The sequence below is a fragment of the Trachymyrmex cornetzi genome, unplaced genomic scaffold (assembly GCF_001594075.2).
Source record: "Trachymyrmex cornetzi isolate Tcor2-1 unplaced genomic scaffold, Tcor1.1 scaffold152, whole genome shotgun sequence".
Classification (NCBI taxonomy): domain Eukaryota; kingdom Metazoa; phylum Arthropoda; class Insecta; order Hymenoptera; family Formicidae; genus Trachymyrmex; species Trachymyrmex cornetzi.
In genome coordinates, this window is record NW_017296113.1 from 417 (window position 1) to 16,268 (window position 15,852).

The window sequence follows — 15,852 nt, forward strand, 5'->3', positions numbered from 1 at the left end:
AATCAGCGCGACGAATCATAAAACGGTTGCAAAACTACTGAGTCTGCTGAACGCAGCCAATGATAAACTGATGCTTACAGCGTGAAAACGGAACATACCTTTCATCATTCATTAGACGTAAAATATTTAGAATAGAATGATGCAACAACGCTGATACTTTTCGAACACACAGCCAAAGTTGGTAGTTATGCCAAAACATTGTAAATGTTAACCTACCTAATAGGACTACGACACGTTTCTACGAGTGGTTTAGTTACAATTATTTCTCTCTCTTTGTGCTCAGATCTTTTATTCTTCATTACTGGGTATCGATCATGTAACTTTTTCCCTAGGGCGGAAACGTGAAAAGTGAAAATTTATTGTATGTATGTGTGTATATGTTCATACATACATTCATAAAAGTTTTCACTTTTCACATTTCCGCTCTAGAGATAAAGCTATATGATTGATATCTTGGGCAATGTACTGCACAAATTTCAGACAATTTTGATTGTTAAACTTTAAGAGTCGGCAGGAATAACGAGGAACTCATTTACACTTCATTAGTGGTAATATCCCTAGCGGAAAAAAATTGTTTTTAACTACATAAATTGAGACAAGATCTTATGGCGAATTCGATTGGAAAAACTAGTGCGCACTGATGCATATTAAAGCCGTTGTACACTGACTTAATTTGAATATAAAAATAAAATGCGAATATTTCGAATTATAAAATACATATTTTATCTAATAGTACAATAAAATGGATTAGTCGATTTCTATGTTTATTTATAAACATACCTTCACGTTATTTTGTGAACAACGGCTTTAATGTGCACCGAGTGTGCACTGAGTGCGTCCAATCAAATTCGCTATTAAAAATTCTTAATTTTTTGTAAATATTTGTAGTGGGACAGAGTGAGGTTTGTCTTAGAAATTCTTAGTTTTTCGTAGATATTTGTAGTGGGATGTAGAGAGGCAAAGAATTGTTTGAGGATGAAGAATTTTTTGGTTTTTCAAAAAAACAATGCTAATACTCTATGTCATACGAGTATCTACGAAAAACTAATGGCGAATTTGATACACATGCACTGACTCCGCTCTACTGCTGACATGGTGCGAGCGCAGAACCACTTTAGTGCTATGCCAAATAATTGCACTGGCAGAAACGTCAGTGCAATATTTGTTGAACTTGTTCAGTTCATTCGATTGATCCGAATATAAATTCAGCATTACACTGGCTCAGTTTTTATTTGCCGAATATGACAATCTTAACGCACTGAGACAGTGCACACGAATGCGCGGCACTGAAGAAGTTCGCATGAGTGCGCACAAATTCGCTATTAAAATTTCTAATTGTGAGATATTGTCTTAATCTATGTAGTTTTTCGTAAAAACTTTCCGTCCGGGACATATCTGTATTCTACCATATACATATGTATATTGCCTTGCAGAAGAAATATTTTACCATGAAACTTACTTTTGACTTACTTATATTTTACGAAGCTATGAATTAAGCCTTTTAAAGAACCAGATTTTATAATTTTATTCTTAAAAATATAATAAATAAAACGATCTGTACTTTACTCATGGTATAGATATAATTACAAGGAGTATATTTTGTCTTATAGAAACAATATCTCGCTATGAAATCTTTTCGATTTCTTTTTTTATGAAACTGCAGGGGCGCGTTTTACAGAGACGTATTTTACAATTTAGTTCTTAAAACATAATAAATAAAATTATCTGTATCTCAACTGCATTTTAGTGCAAATCGAGAGTGAGATATTAAAACGAAGTTTTATTTGACCTTTTTTTTTTTTCAAAAAAACGATCTGTACGCATATTTAGACAACTTTCTTAATTACAAATATCGCAAAATTATATTGCGATTTTTTCAATATTATAGCCGTAATTTAGGACGAAAGAAATTGGTCTTCGATGAGATTTCCACCATGACTCCTGCCAGCCTAAATACTCTTCTTATTTTAATTATATTTAGGCCTGATTGCACCAACATTACTTTAATTTTAAAGGGGGGAGGGAGGCTTAAAACTTACTTTCTCTCTTTAAAGCCGAGAGAGAAAAAAAATTTTAATCCTTGCTTAAAATCAAAGTAGGGTAACTGTCCCTATTAATGTGCCTTTTAGCCAATTTGCTTATTACTGAATTAATTATTAAATATTGTAGCTTTAATTTTATCTGCTTGCAATCAATATTGATTTTTCAGCTACTTCTTTTTCTTATAATATTTCTTTAATTTAAAAAATGTTAATACTTTATAATGCTTTTGACAAAAATAGAAAACATGTTTTTGTCCCTGTTAGTGAGTTCTCTAAGCGGCGATAGTCCTATTAATGTGACCCCAATTTGTGTGTCTATCCACATTTGACTCATTTTAACATATAGTTACTAAAACAGATAATAAATTTAAGCTAATTGTTTATGTTAATATTACATAAATCATTATTTCAAAGTCATTATTTTCAAATTATATATTTATTTCAAAGTACACTCATAACACAACGTTCTCAGCTCCAATACAAGGCACATTAATAGGGACAAGCTTAAAATCTTGCGGTACGTATTACTAGATTCACATAAATTCCTCATATATATATATCTTTCGAAAAATATTTAAAATACTTTAATACTCAAAAAATAAAATATTATCTTCGTATGCATTAATAATTTAACTTAACAAAAAAAAATATTTTTTCTTATTTATTTGTGCTAGTTTACTTTATGACTTATAGAAATATAAAAGCACACACCACATACTACACATACTAATAGGGACAGGCACAGTAATTGGGACAGTTACCCTAGTGTATAAGCGAATCAACTAATTAGAATCTTTCTTTTCTTCCCATTCAATGGAAAAGAAGAATTTCAATTGGTTGATTCCTTTGCATTATGCATTATGCGTTATGCAAGATTCTATGCTACGGCCATAACATTGGTGCAATGGTCTTAATCCTTTATGCCATTACGAAAACAACATATTGTAGCATGGTATACTCATCCAATTTGATTAATTATAACTTTCATAAAATACTTTAAACAAATTTTTTTTAATCGTAGCATCAGACATTATATTTCTTAATATAATGGTATTAAAAGCGAATGTATCGTTATTAATAAAAAAAGTAAGCAATGAAAAAGAATACAGGTACAATACCGAAAAAGATTTAAGGAAATCCTAAAATCTATTTTACCGATTAAATGCAATAATTTTCATAGAACGATATCGCATATATTACTTTTATAGATTTGGAAATCCTCCAGAATTAAAATATACGCATTAATATGTGTCTATTGCAGCTTGGAATTTATACCAAGAACGACACAAATTTTTGAAATTGTGATTTTTTTACCACTTCTCAATCCAAAATAGCGTCTATCAAGTCATGACAATATTTGCTTGATTCGAAAACTCTGTAATTTGTACTTATGAAATTGGAGGCTACAAACTAGTAAATTACATGAAGAAATAACGTCGAGATCTTGGAATAAAACATTTAATTGACCCTTTTATACCGAGCATTTGATATGCGTGTTAACTGGTAACTTTCTATTAAATATTTTAATTTTCGCAATGTATTTAAAGAATAATGTATTAAATTGGTACAATATGTATCAAAATGATTAATTAAATACACATATCATGTATATATGTGTTTACACGTATCGCCGAAATTAAGATAATTCAATAAAAAATTATTAATTAGTATCCGTATCAAATACACAGTATATACTAGATCATTAGGGCCATTTCGACCAACTCCGATTAATTTTAATCGACGGTTAGTCCATTGGAATTGGCATATCAACGACAGATTATACCCGTTTCTACCAATGTGGTTTAATTTTAATCTCAGTTCAATGAACTCTTTATCTTTTTTTAGTTCTAAAAATTATAAAAAAATGAAGAGTAAGTTGAACCAATATTAAAGTTAATCTACATTGGTCGGAAACGGGCATTGGTCGAAGTGACTCTCATGGGTGTGTATTAATTGCCCACAGTAATTGGCTAATTTAAAATAATATAATCTCATTGAAGTAGTGAAAAATTATTAACAATAAAAACAAACCGATGTGAGTAGTGTGTGCAATTGAATTGTGAAGTGCGCCGCTCCCGGCCCTAATAGCGTTTTGCGTTTTCCTTTGGGATGCACTGGGTGTAGTCTTGAATTATGCAGAGGTGTGTCCGCAGATATTTTGTATAATAAAAAAACTGCATAATACACATAACGACAATTATCAGTAAAGAATAGCACCCCAGTTGCATGTAAGCGCTACACCGCGCTGGAGTGATACACACCATGATATACACTACTTCATTATTGTGTTAAAAATTCTGCTTCCGATTAACTTACATTTTCAAATTTTAAGGCCCAGTTCCACAATTCACGGTTAACTTTTTAACCGTGAGTTACAGGACTAGGTCTTAATGTTATAATAGAGCCACACTGGTTCTACACCGAAGCCACTGAAACACTGAATGAGTTGGTCTACCAGCCATGGAAATACGTTAAACTTTCTGAGGGCAGCATGCAATAGTATATAAAGATGTGTCGCATTTATCGGTAAAATAGCGGTTCCATCGTTTGGGCTTCACCTAAATGTTAAAATTATTATATTTTTATTTTAGTATTAAGTATTGTCATTTCGAAATAATTTCAGAAGTCCTCTATTGTTATGACGAAAAAGAGGGAGTACGTCATTTATAAATGTATATACGTATATCAAAGAATTATAATGTCTGTGAGAGCCGAACACTGGATGTCCGCGTATAAAGAATTTATTCAATTAGTATATAATGTAACAATAGACATTTCGATCCTACTGCAGATTCTTCTAAATATCGCAATAACAATCGATACAATACAATTAAAAATTTATAAATCATACAATTAAAAACTGAACATTAAAAATCGAATTGTGCGACGAATTATAGCCGTGTGATGTAGTCATAAGAAATTGTGATGTCCAAGCGTAGTCTCATTATAATTATCAAGTTAAATGATAAATGCAAAAACAGATAGCTCAGAGGAAATTGTCAGTCATAATGTTCTCATATCATCGACATATTCAAAAACGAGACAAGTCTCTTAGAGAAAGCGTTCTATTTTTTGCTCTCATATTTTTATTGTATATATGTATATATATATTATATTTTGTATCAGAACATAATTTTTATTATATAATTTGTTAGTTAATTTCTCATTTATAAATTTTACGCTTGTATTTATAATTATAGATTTGATGCACATTATTTTATCTGTTTTTTTATATTGTAGATTTAGTGGAAGCAAAATATATCTACAATTTCTATAACCAGTCTTTAAACAGGTTTGTTATACTTTTTTGTGTAAACATAAATGCTCTTTGAAAATAAATTAATCATTATTAATAATAATTAGTTATAATAATAATTCGAATTTTAGTAATCCAACATTTATCAAGATGTCTTGTGCTATCGATCTTCAACGACAAGAGGATGAAGTGGCTGTAATTTCTAGTATTTACGACGAAACAGAATTTTTCTACGTGAAAATCAAGGAGGGTACAAGATGCTCAGTCACCATACATCCAATATTTCTTAAAAAACTAGAAGTAAAATTTAGTAGTGGTCCTTCCGATGTGGTTCACAACGATAGTATCTTTGTAGAACATCTACCGCCAATCAGAATGTACATTTATCTCCCTAACACATATCCATCTAAAACACCACCAGAATTTTGCCTTTCCATTATCTGGTTGTCACCTTGGGAAATATCTTTAATTTGTCAGAAATTAGATGAAATATGGAAAGAGAACCAGGGCAACGAGATCATCTTTCTGTGGCTAAATTTCCTACAAAACGATCTTTTCAGTTTTTTAAATATATCGGAATCCTTAGATGTTTCCTTCTTACATTTAATTCACACGTCACGAGATAATGTCACATTACGCCTAATCCAGTTATCCGATCCCAGGGCTCAGAATGGTGCATTGTTATTAGATATCAAAAGATTATTAATATCTTATAACAAGAAGCAACATAAAGCACAATTCGTCAAGAACTTTTATACTTGCTACATATGCTTCGAGGAATGTGCAGGACTAAATTGTATAGAATTAGAAAACTGTGGGCATGTCTATTGCAAAAGTTGCATGGAGAAGCACGTACGTATCAGGATTATCGAGTATATTAATGAGATATTATGTCCGACGATAGACTGCAAGCGGCAAATAAGCGATAACGACGTTAAGACTCTCTGTCCGGACTTGTTTTTCCAATACGAAGAAATCATGTTACGAGTAACGTTAGACACCATGGACGATGTAGTGTACTGTCCACAAATTTCTTGTCAATATCCGGTCATCAGAAACCCGGACGATACCGCACCGATCTGTCCTATCTGCAAATACTGTTTTTGCATCTATTGCCGTAAGGTAAGACATGTATCAACATTTAAGCGAATGTGTATGTATCTATGACTTGTTATTACATCATGCACTTGATATGACTACTAACAACTTTCTATTCTATTAAATTATTTTAATTTCGTCCATGCATGTAAACATATATATGATACGTGTACTTAATTAATCATCTTGATATTATATCATTTTAGTATACTATTTTTTAAACTTATCGCTGAAATTAAGATGATGTAATCAGGGTTGCTACAAAAAATGAATTTTTAAATTCCCTGACTTTTCCAGATGAAAATGAAAAATTTTCCATGAGTAATATAAAATATGTAAATTTTTACATTTAGACTCAAGGATTGTAAGAAAGCTAGTCTATATTATTAAAAACAATGGAAAAAAAGCTTAATAGCATAGTACAATTTTGGATGCAAATTCAAGTCAGCAAAAAATAAATTAGTTTTGGAAAAAAGAATGTAGTTATGACGAAAAAGAGGGATCAAATAAAAATACTAAATAAAATATAAATTTTAATTATTTTATTAAAATCGTTTAAAGCGCACAAATTTTGAACGTATTTGACTATAAACGTCAGATTTAATATTTAAAAAATTATAATGATTATTTGGAATAAGAGTAGTTTCAGGGAATTGAGCAAATTTCGAAATTCCATACTTTTTTACATTTTCCCCTGATTTTTCCCGGTTTTCATGACCAATTTCAATTTCCCTAACTTTTTCCGGTTTTCCCGGTTTTCCAGGTCTGTGGCAACCCTGATAATAGAAAGTTACTAGTTGGTACGAATATTAAACGATCGATGTAAACTACGGCTACATATCGACATATTCTATATATAAATTGTTATTCAAACAGATGTACCATGGACAAGCACCCTGTGAAATGACATCGACCGATACTGTAAAGCTCATTGACGAGTACAGAAATAGCAGTACTAAGAAGAAACAGATGTTAGAGAAGAAATATGGCAAGCGTCAAATGCAATTAATTGAAAAATATCTTACGACTGAATATCTACAAGTATGTATACCAAAGTATAAAAGATTCAATTATATGAAAATTAATGAATAGACGTAATAAGACTACAATAGAGTATTACTCCTAATGATAATTGTGCGCGTAACTTTGTTTAGGATAATGCAAAAAGTTGCCCGAAATGCCGTTCTTTCATTAGTAAAACCGAGGGTTGCAATAAAATGACGTGTAGACATTGCCAATCTTTATTTTGCTGGCTGTGCAACGAACAAATATATGGATATGAGCACTTCAGTAGCGTCGACAGTCAGTGTTACGGACTTTTATTTCATGGCATAGATACGGACGTCTTGGATTATGTTATTGGTGATGCAATGGATAATATAAATCCATTCTTTGAAGGCCTCCACATTTAAATGTATATATTATAATAGAATAACTAGCAAAAAGACGCAATTTAGATCTTGAATTAAAATTATCATTGATTTTTACTATTTATATTTTTTTTAAATGACATAAAAAAGGAATCATTATTGTCAGATATCAGTATATTTTTGATAAATGTAGCTATTTTTCCATATTTTATATTAGCACATATTTTCATAATTATGTACATCATTTAAAACATTTTTTATAAGAAAATATTAATTTTTTAATTATAAAAAATGTTAATAGCTAATATAATATATATTTGTGTAATACGTGTGTATAACTTATATAACAAAACATGTTCTTGTATCTGGTATATAGAAATTTAACAAGGATATTAATTTAGTTGTAAATAAATATTATGTTAAATTTGTTCATATCATGTATTTTTTACTTTATGATTTGTAATAAAACATTTGTATAAAAATATGCTATGTGTACATATAATATATGACAACAATAACAATGTCCTAAATAATATTAGACTTTTCTAGATAATATCAGATCATTGCATTGCAATGTTTGATGTCAACATTCACGCATCTTTCTGTACGTGAATCTCGATATTTGCTTCTGTAACTAATTGTTCTGCAACGATAGAGACAGCAGATTCGCGTCTCTGTAGATTCGCGACAATATCTAAGAGCGATTATAAAAATAAGGTAAAATAATCACTTTCTTACAGTCTTACGTTAACATGAAGTTGCATTACCTTCGCAATTCTTATCACATTCCGCAACTGCTTGTTTACGATGAAAATATTGCATGTTTAATTGTATAAGTGTAGGACCGAATATGCCGTATCCAATGCACGCTCCGATTACGAGGGCGATGGTGATATATGCGTTGTATGTCATAACAGCCAACATCAGGATATAACCGAGCGTGGTGTGAAGAGACCAATGCAACATTTGCAGTGTCCATCTTGAGCAGCTTCCACTAAGAGAACATATTTAACACAGCTTAAAATAAAAACGCTTAGCTATTACTAAGGAAAACGAATTTAGAACAATAACTATAATAAAGTTGTCAGTAGCAATGTCAATATAGATATATGTATAATAATATGATTAATTTTAAGCGCAGTTCGAATGATTACAAATGTGGGCTGTGTTCCAAATTCACTACCAGTGCTGAAAATGTATAGTATACGTAACGTAAACTGTAAATTTTCAACGCTGGTAGCGAATTATGGAACACAGCCATGGTATATGCATATACATATACATATAATAGTATATCTATATATAATTCACATTGAATTATTTAAGCATTAAAGATCCAGCTTTGATCGTTATAAACTTTAATATTTTTACTTATTGTGTATTCACATATACGGTCTTAATAAATCATTTATTACGATTAATTTTGTAAAAATGTCATGTATATGTTGTAAATGTACATATTCCCTTTTGCTTGTACAAGATATAATGTGTTCTAAAACTTCTAAAGCAATAATGAAGTCAAGTTTTGTTTGCTACATTATATTATACTTTCAAAATAAAATAATGAGAGTAGATATATTAATATATTGAAGAAAAGAATAAATATACTGAGTGTCCCGAATTTAAATGGTCAAACTTCAGGAGTGTGCAGGAAATCAATAAACTAAGAAAAAAAGTTCTTTAAAGATATGCTCATTTTTGACAAAATTCGTTTTGGAGAAAATAGTAAAAAAAAAGACAAAACGTAATTTTCGAAACATTATTGTTTTCAAAGCGGAATATTATTGTTTTCAGCGATAATACTTCAGATGCGAAAGTATGCGCGGCGATTTCCAAACAAAAGAATGCCGGATCGGCGAGTCATTACGTTGACCACATCAGTGTTTGGCTGCAACAAGAACTGTCTGTACATACAAGATGCAATGTGTGCATTGCTGCAAAAGGCCAACATGAACTATTTTTGAACTATATTTTGAACTATATCTGTATTAAGCAAGTGACAACATGAATAAATAAGTGTGAATGAATAAGTAATAAATAAGTACAAGAATGGAAACTACGTTTTGTCTTTTTTTTGCGATTTTCTTCAAAATGAAACAAAAACGATCATACCTTTAAAGGATCTTTCCTTTTAGTACATTGATCCCTTATACATTCTCGAAGTTTGGTCATTTAAATTCAAGACACCCTATATAGATATATTAAAGAAAAAAGGAAAAAAAATGAAAATTACATTCAAAGCAACTCCGATCAAATTTTGAATCAATAGTTAATTCAGGTTAAAGCAAAATCTGTAATTATAAATTTGTTGTCTCTAATCTTTTTTCACATGCTAAATAACAAAAAATTTGTAATTTTATTCATATTAAGGAAATAGTATAAATATCATCTGGTATACATGCCAATTAAATTAATTGATTAAAGTTTATAATTAAAATCGTCAGAATGCTTGGATAATATATACAGTAAGAGCAAAAAATATTTGTACAGAGAAATTTTTTATAAAAAAAGTCTTATTTGTAGAAAATAAACATTAATTAGCAATTTTATACAATGAATACATTCATTCTACATAAACAAACAAAGCTTCACATGTATTCCTGATTTTAGAAGCTAAATTTCTCAACTGTACGAATACTTTTTGAGCATTCAAACAATACAATTTTTAATTTTCGCTTATTTTTCAGATGATATATTTTCTATAATTAATACATATCTTTTTGGTATATATATATATATAATTTTAAGAAATATACAGTCTATTTTAAACTTTATAAATAAATTGTTAATTAAAATAATTACCCAACAAGAAATGAGATCGTCAATTAAACATTGAATCGATGTCAAATTGATGTTGAAATCATCGTATCGATATCGATTCGACATCAGTTCGATCAGATCAGATCGATTCGATGACTCATTTCTCGCTGGATATTTATTTTAAAAATAAAGTTGTTTTAAAAAATGTTTTCTCTGTACGAATACTTTTTGCACTCACTGTATCTTATTGAACTTCGAACAGATAAGAAAGTGACAATGTACCATCTTGTATATAATCTAAAGTTCTTTGGCGTCACTCTGGATAGGAGGGACGAGTTCTCCGAGGAGGCTGAGGTCGTTCGAGATATGGGTCTAATCATAGTCTGTTGCAAATGGATCTGAGAGACCTTCATGGCTTCGTACAGCACTGCGAGGGCAGCTAAGCCAAAGCATGTCGCCACCAAACTCCATATCGTATTAACATTGTATCCCGGAAATAAAAAACTGCCTAGATCCGTACCAAACCAGTACCACATATGCATCTGCAACGTTTTACAATAGAGATACGTGTTTTTATAGAGCATGCAGAGTGCGTAAAAGAAATGTCAAGAATTAAAGCTGTACTGACCTTAATTACCTCAATTCTTTCTCGTACACCCTCGACTGGTAAGAGTCAATCATGACGACTGATAAGCCACGCGCATATCGCGTATTGTCGCGTATACAGACGCCTACGCATTCTCTCAATCGATCACCTAGCCTAACCCAAAACTTGGCCTGTTTACAAATTGTGTCCGCTTACTCCGCGCTTAGGCGTTACATTTTTCAACTACGTAAACCGCGATGTGCAAATCCTTGCCATAGTTGCTAGTTAAACTTTAATTCATAGAAAGACCGAAAGAGTTTGGAAAAATTATTCTTGCGACCTTTTTCGATTTGCGCCAAGAAACGCAAGGTTGAAAGACAACATGTGTTTAGCGGAGCAACGAGCGAATCTGATTGGCCCGCGAGTTCGACGAATTCCGGAGCGACACAATCTGTTTTTTCTTCACGTGGGGACGTGGGATTCATATGCAACGACCGATGTTGATGTCGGCGAAGCCGGTTCTTTATGAACAATTAAACAGCGAACAGCTGAATAGCGATTAGATGCAACTCTGACGGTGGATGTAACGGATTGTTGAGTAATGATTGAACAGGTGGTTGTTAATTCAAATTGAAAAACGTCAAAACTTTACCTTCACTTAAAGAACTCTACCCCTGCAATAGAACTAAGGTTGACAAGAACGCATATGAATTTTTTGTTTTTTATTGAACTTCGAACGTCATTCAATAAAAATGGAACTATCAACATATCTCACACTTCTCGCTTGTGTTTCATTCATCGCGAGTACAGATGCAAGTACATTAGGTATTTACTCCAGAAACTTCTTCGTTTACCTGAGAGATTAGATCTGTTCTTTGTTACTATATTAAATTGTACTAAAATTTCAAATATATCTATTTTCATTTTATGTACGAGCCCCACACAATACTATACTTCTAAAGTTGTTTCAGGATATTTTAAGGACATCCTCTGGACAACCTTAGAAATCTTGGAGAATTGTATTGTGTATATACAACTAGAAATCACAAAAAAAAACAGATCTATTTTCTACTGTCTGATATTATAAGGATATCAGATATTATAAAAATAATATGAAAATAATATTTGCTTTCTTTTTTATTTAAGCTAAATATATATGAAAAAATTTTAACTAGAATACTTTTAGAGCCCGATAAGGTAACGATAGTAATACTGAGTCAAAAGGAAGGCTACAATGCGGCCCATGCTGATTATTTGAGGGAAAACATCTATGAACAAGCTGATGCCCTTGAAAAAGTACGTTTGATCACAAGAGAATTTTTTCTTTATGTGTAGTTTTCATTAAATTTTTACTAGTGTATGTGATAACTATGTTTATTTTGTATTTATTGTTAAATAAGTTATCTTTATATTTTTATAGGAATTGCCGCACATTGTACTGTCCCATAAAATTAATATCAAAGGTTCCTGGACGATAGTTCCACTATTGACTTATTTGTCAGGTGAATTTCCAGATGTGGAATGGTTCTTCTTCTGTTTAGAAAATACTGTGATTCGATTAGAAAAGCTATTGGATGTTCTTGGAAAATTTAGCTCTTCTCAGGTGAATTGCACTCTTGTTGCAAACTTTTAAGAATATATTTCTATTCTAGATTTATATTTTAGATAATTTGTTTGTATGCAGGATGTGTGGATGGGATACGCGCTTTACGACCGTGAACCTACTATTATTCATCACTTTGCACAGCACACTAAAAAATTTAAGTATCCACATATTGCGTCTGGATTTGCCATGAGTGTTACGCTATTAAAGAGGTATATTCTATTTTTATATTAAACAATTATTATATACATTATTTAAAGAAGTATATTCACACACACACATGCGCGCACGCACGCACGCACGCGCAACACACACACACATTATGTTAAACAGTTATTATAAGAGTCATAACGTAAATAGCTTCTGAAGAGTAATTAACTGAAGATATAAAATATAGGCTGTAGATCAAATTAACTTAATAAAAGCTACTCTCTTCTAAATATTTTCTTCATTTTATAAAACTGACTCTATTGGCATATAATTTTATAAAAATATGATAACGATTTATTTCCATAATTTATTTTTATATTTTTGATCCAAAAATTAAGAATATAATTTAATATTTTAGTTTGTCTAAACAAATATCTAAGGGCAAGGAACCGAAGGCAGATTTTTCTATCGACGTATCATATGAATTCGCAACCTTTGTCTTAAGTAGTACTGGTGTGAAATTGACTCATGTGTCTAAACTATGCATTGTGTCTGCCTCCGATTGTGCCACGTATCCTCGATTCTTCCATTCTTGTGTATGTTACACCATCTGCGTTCTTAATTAATAAGAATATAATTTTAGTAAGTTAGCTAATCAAGAACAATATGCTGTATTGTTGAACCGTTAATATAAATACTTCCAATTTTACAGAGTTCTTCTGTAACTCCAGAAAATATTTATTTTGCTGTTAAGACTTGTGCTAAATTTCATTTAGATAGAATCCCAGTGATTAAAAAGTCTTGGGCCAAATACGATTTGAACATTGGATATTTTAGTGATGCAGCTGGTATGCCTGATCAATGCACACATATTTTTTGATATATTTATAGTCTTTGTAAGTTACTGAATTGTTTACAGACAATAATTTACGGGAAGCATACATCGTCACGAACACTACTGAAGGGCACTGCGCTAAAACTTATGCTATCTTGCAAGAAGCCAGCAAAATACTAAAAAAACGCAATTTTGATTGGCTTGCCATTGTTGATGATGATACTATATTCAGGTAAGACAACTATATATATTTTAAAACTTTTTTAAATTGCCAAAATTATGCAAAATGTCATATATATATATATATATATATATATATATATAAAGCTGTAAAACTTATAATTTTTATTTTTAAAAGATATTGAAAAATTGAAGTATACTTAAATCAAAACTGTCCAAGATTTAACTCAAAAGCTAAACGCTTCTCGCTCTACATTGTCTCATTAAGCAAAACAGAAATAAAATAAAAAGAATAGAACTTTGTTCAATGACTGGCTACTTTAGCGTCTATCTGTTTTATTTCTATGTCTCATTCAATGAGCCAATGGAGAAGGGGAAGCGTTGAGCTCACGAGCTAAGTTTTAGACAGGTTTTAATGTATTACAGTGTGGTACGTTTATTAAACTTGCTCACGTGCTACAATCCTAAGCACTTAGTCGCGATTGGCGAACGTTACGGCTTTCGTATTTGGGACAGACATCACGGCTATCAGTACTTAACTGGCGGTGCGGGGGTTGTGTTATCGGCTCCCTTAGTTCATCTGTTAGCAGAACCAGGCGTATGTACTTGCCCATCTGCGACTACTCCCGATGACATGCATCTCTTTGGACTTTGTTTGTTGCGACTAAGAGTGGAAGGTGTACATTCTCCAATGTTCCATCAGGTTTGTGCAATAACAAATATTAATTTAAGTAAAGGCTTCAGCTCACAGGAAAAAATGATATAATATAATGCCAATGAGAATCGACACTAGTTATTATATAACTTATATAACTAGCGTCGACTTTCATTGGTATTATGTATCATTAATTTTTTGTGCAATAATTTTTTGTCGTAATTTATATTGAACATTAAACCAACATGATTTAAGTTTACCCAGAACACATTAGATTTTACTTAATCATTTTATTACCTTTCGAAGGCAATGGCAAACCACCAAGAGTATCTTTGAAAGCACACACGCGCGTATGATATATAATTTAAAAAAATAACAACTATAGTAGTGTTTATTTTAATATACTCTAGTGACTATTGCTTTTTAATAGTATAGTATTAAATCATTTTATATTTGATAACTGTTGTAGGCACAACCTGTAGACTACCCTTACGCTTATTTGGCATCTCAAGAACCTATATCATTTCACAGATTCTGGTCGGTTGATCCTAAAGCTGTGTACAATGATTGGTTTGCAGAAGTAGATAAAGTCTTACCGCTTGCAGACACACCATTAAAACATACAGAATTATAAATATATATTAAAAAAAAATTTTTATACAAATTTATAATAAATATTTTTATTTTTGGATTTGTAATAGATTTTCTTCAAAACATTTATATTTTTCATATTTAATATTACTCTTATAATATATTCTAAAAATGTTTAATATTTATATATTTATATATATCAAAAATATTTAATATTTAATATTATACAATAACAATTACACAATATTAATATAAATGATATATACATTCACAAAAATATAAACATGTAAAAATTTATATAGTAGTGTACATATATATAAAAATTATATTTAAATTATTAAAAATTTAACATAAAATATTAATTATTACATTAATTAATGAAATATTGTTAATTAAACATTAACAATATTTAAATATCAATACAAGCATAACATTTAACGAACGGCATGAATTTGTGCGTTTGTTTCCAGATGTGGATTTTAAAAAAATATAATATATTTAAAAAATATAAAATATATTAAAAATATAAAGTAGTAGAAATAATTCTAAGATATCTCATACTCACAGTATTACAGTTTAGATCGGATTTTATTCCACCACGGTGTTCGTTCAAGGTTCTCCTTGTCTTTAAATATCCACTCTTTTATGTGCTCATATACCTAGAAAAAAAAGTATTTTTAATTTACATATATTGAAAATGAATAATTATTATACATATAAATAATT

General features: G+C 30.6%; 4 protein-coding genes across 6 annotated transcripts in view; 2 read left to right on the plus strand and 2 right to left on the minus strand.

The window, feature by feature from the left end:
* The first annotated feature begins 449 nt into the window (after positions 1–449).
* On the plus strand, positions 450–9,750 carry LOC108758155 (E3 ubiquitin-protein ligase RNF14). 3 transcript variants are annotated; one of them, XM_018502962.1, is made up of 5 exons: positions 450–548; positions 5,283–5,334; positions 5,430–6,420; positions 7,273–7,437; positions 7,551–7,841. In XM_018502962.1, the coding sequence occupies exons 3-5, from the start codon at positions 5,449–5,451 to the stop codon at positions 7,806–7,808; spliced, it is 1,395 nt and encodes a 464-aa protein (XP_018358464.1). In that variant the 5' UTR covers positions 450–548; positions 5,283–5,334; positions 5,430–5,448; the 3' UTR covers positions 7,809–7,841. The 3 variants fall into 3 exon arrangements, with proteins under 3 accessions (XP_018358464.1, XP_018358466.1, XP_018358463.1); XM_018502964.1 differs by lacking the exon at positions 450–548 and adding an exon at positions 9,561–9,750 and having other exon boundaries at positions 5,256–5,334; positions 7,551–7,810; XM_018502961.1 differs by lacking the exon at positions 450–548 and having other exon boundaries at positions 5,256–5,334.
* LOC108758156 (probable low affinity copper uptake protein 2) lies at positions 8,273–11,276 on the minus strand. Its single transcript, XM_018502965.1, has 4 exons — positions 11,155–11,276; positions 10,809–11,068; positions 8,534–8,760; positions 8,273–8,460 (listed from the first exon to the last, which is right to left on the minus strand). Exons 2-4 carry the CDS (start codon positions 11,066–11,068, stop codon positions 8,357–8,359), a joined length of 591 nt encoding a protein of 196 aa, XP_018358467.1. The 5' UTR covers positions 11,155–11,276; the 3' UTR covers positions 8,273–8,356.
* Positions 11,277–11,506: 230 nt separating this feature from the next.
* LOC108758154 (beta-1,3-glucosyltransferase) lies at positions 11,507–15,169 on the plus strand. Its single transcript, XM_018502960.1, has 9 exons — positions 11,507–11,937; positions 12,299–12,408; positions 12,533–12,715; positions 12,797–12,927; positions 13,284–13,461; positions 13,578–13,713; positions 13,785–13,932; positions 14,307–14,583; positions 15,005–15,169. Exons 1-9 carry the CDS (start codon positions 11,865–11,867, stop codon positions 15,167–15,169), a joined length of 1,401 nt encoding a protein of 466 aa, XP_018358462.1. The 5' UTR covers positions 11,507–11,864.
* Positions 15,170–15,579: 410 nt separating this feature from the next.
* LOC108758152 (Acyl-CoA oxidase 3) overlaps positions 15,580–15,852 on the minus strand; it is a 9,135-nt gene continuing 8,862 nt past the window's right edge. Inside the window, exon 12 of the mRNA XM_018502959.1 lies at positions 15,580–15,792. Coding sequence (XP_018358461.1) covers positions 15,770–15,792 — 23 coding nt within the window. The 3' untranslated portion in view covers positions 15,580–15,769. The remainder of the gene's footprint in view (positions 15,793–15,852) is intronic.

Coding starts and splice junctions, on each gene's coding strand:
- LOC108758155 (XM_018502962.1), top strand. CDS start 5,449: ATGTCTTGTGCTATCGATCTTCAACGACAAGAGGATGAAGTGGCTGTA. Junction 6,421..7,272: donor TTTGCATCTATTGCCGTAAG/GTAAGACATGTA, acceptor TTATTCAAACAG/ATGTACCATGGACAAGCACC. Junction 7,438..7,550: donor TTACGACTGAATATCTACAA/GTATGTATACCA, acceptor AACTTTGTTTAG/GATAATGCAAAAAGTTGCCC.
- LOC108758156 (XM_018502965.1), bottom strand. CDS start 11,068: ATGCATATGTGGTACTGGTTTGGTACGGATCTAGGCAGTTTTTTATTT. Junction 8,761..10,808: donor TTTAGATTATATACAAGATG/GTACATTGTCAC, acceptor ATGTTCTCTTAG/TGGAAGCTGCTCAAGATGGA. Junction 8,461..8,533: donor ATGTGATAAGAATTGCGAAG/GTAATGCAACTT, acceptor AATCGCTCTTAG/ATATTGTCGCGAATCTACAG.
- LOC108758154 (XM_018502960.1), top strand. CDS start 11,865: ATGGAACTATCAACATATCTCACACTTCTCGCTTGTGTTTCATTCATC. Junction 13,462..13,577: donor CTCGATTCTTCCATTCTTGT/GTATGTTACACC, acceptor CCAATTTTACAG/AGTTCTTCTGTAACTCCAGA. Junction 14,584..15,004: donor ATTCTCCAATGTTCCATCAG/GTTTGTGCAATA, acceptor TAACTGTTGTAG/GCACAACCTGTAGACTACCC.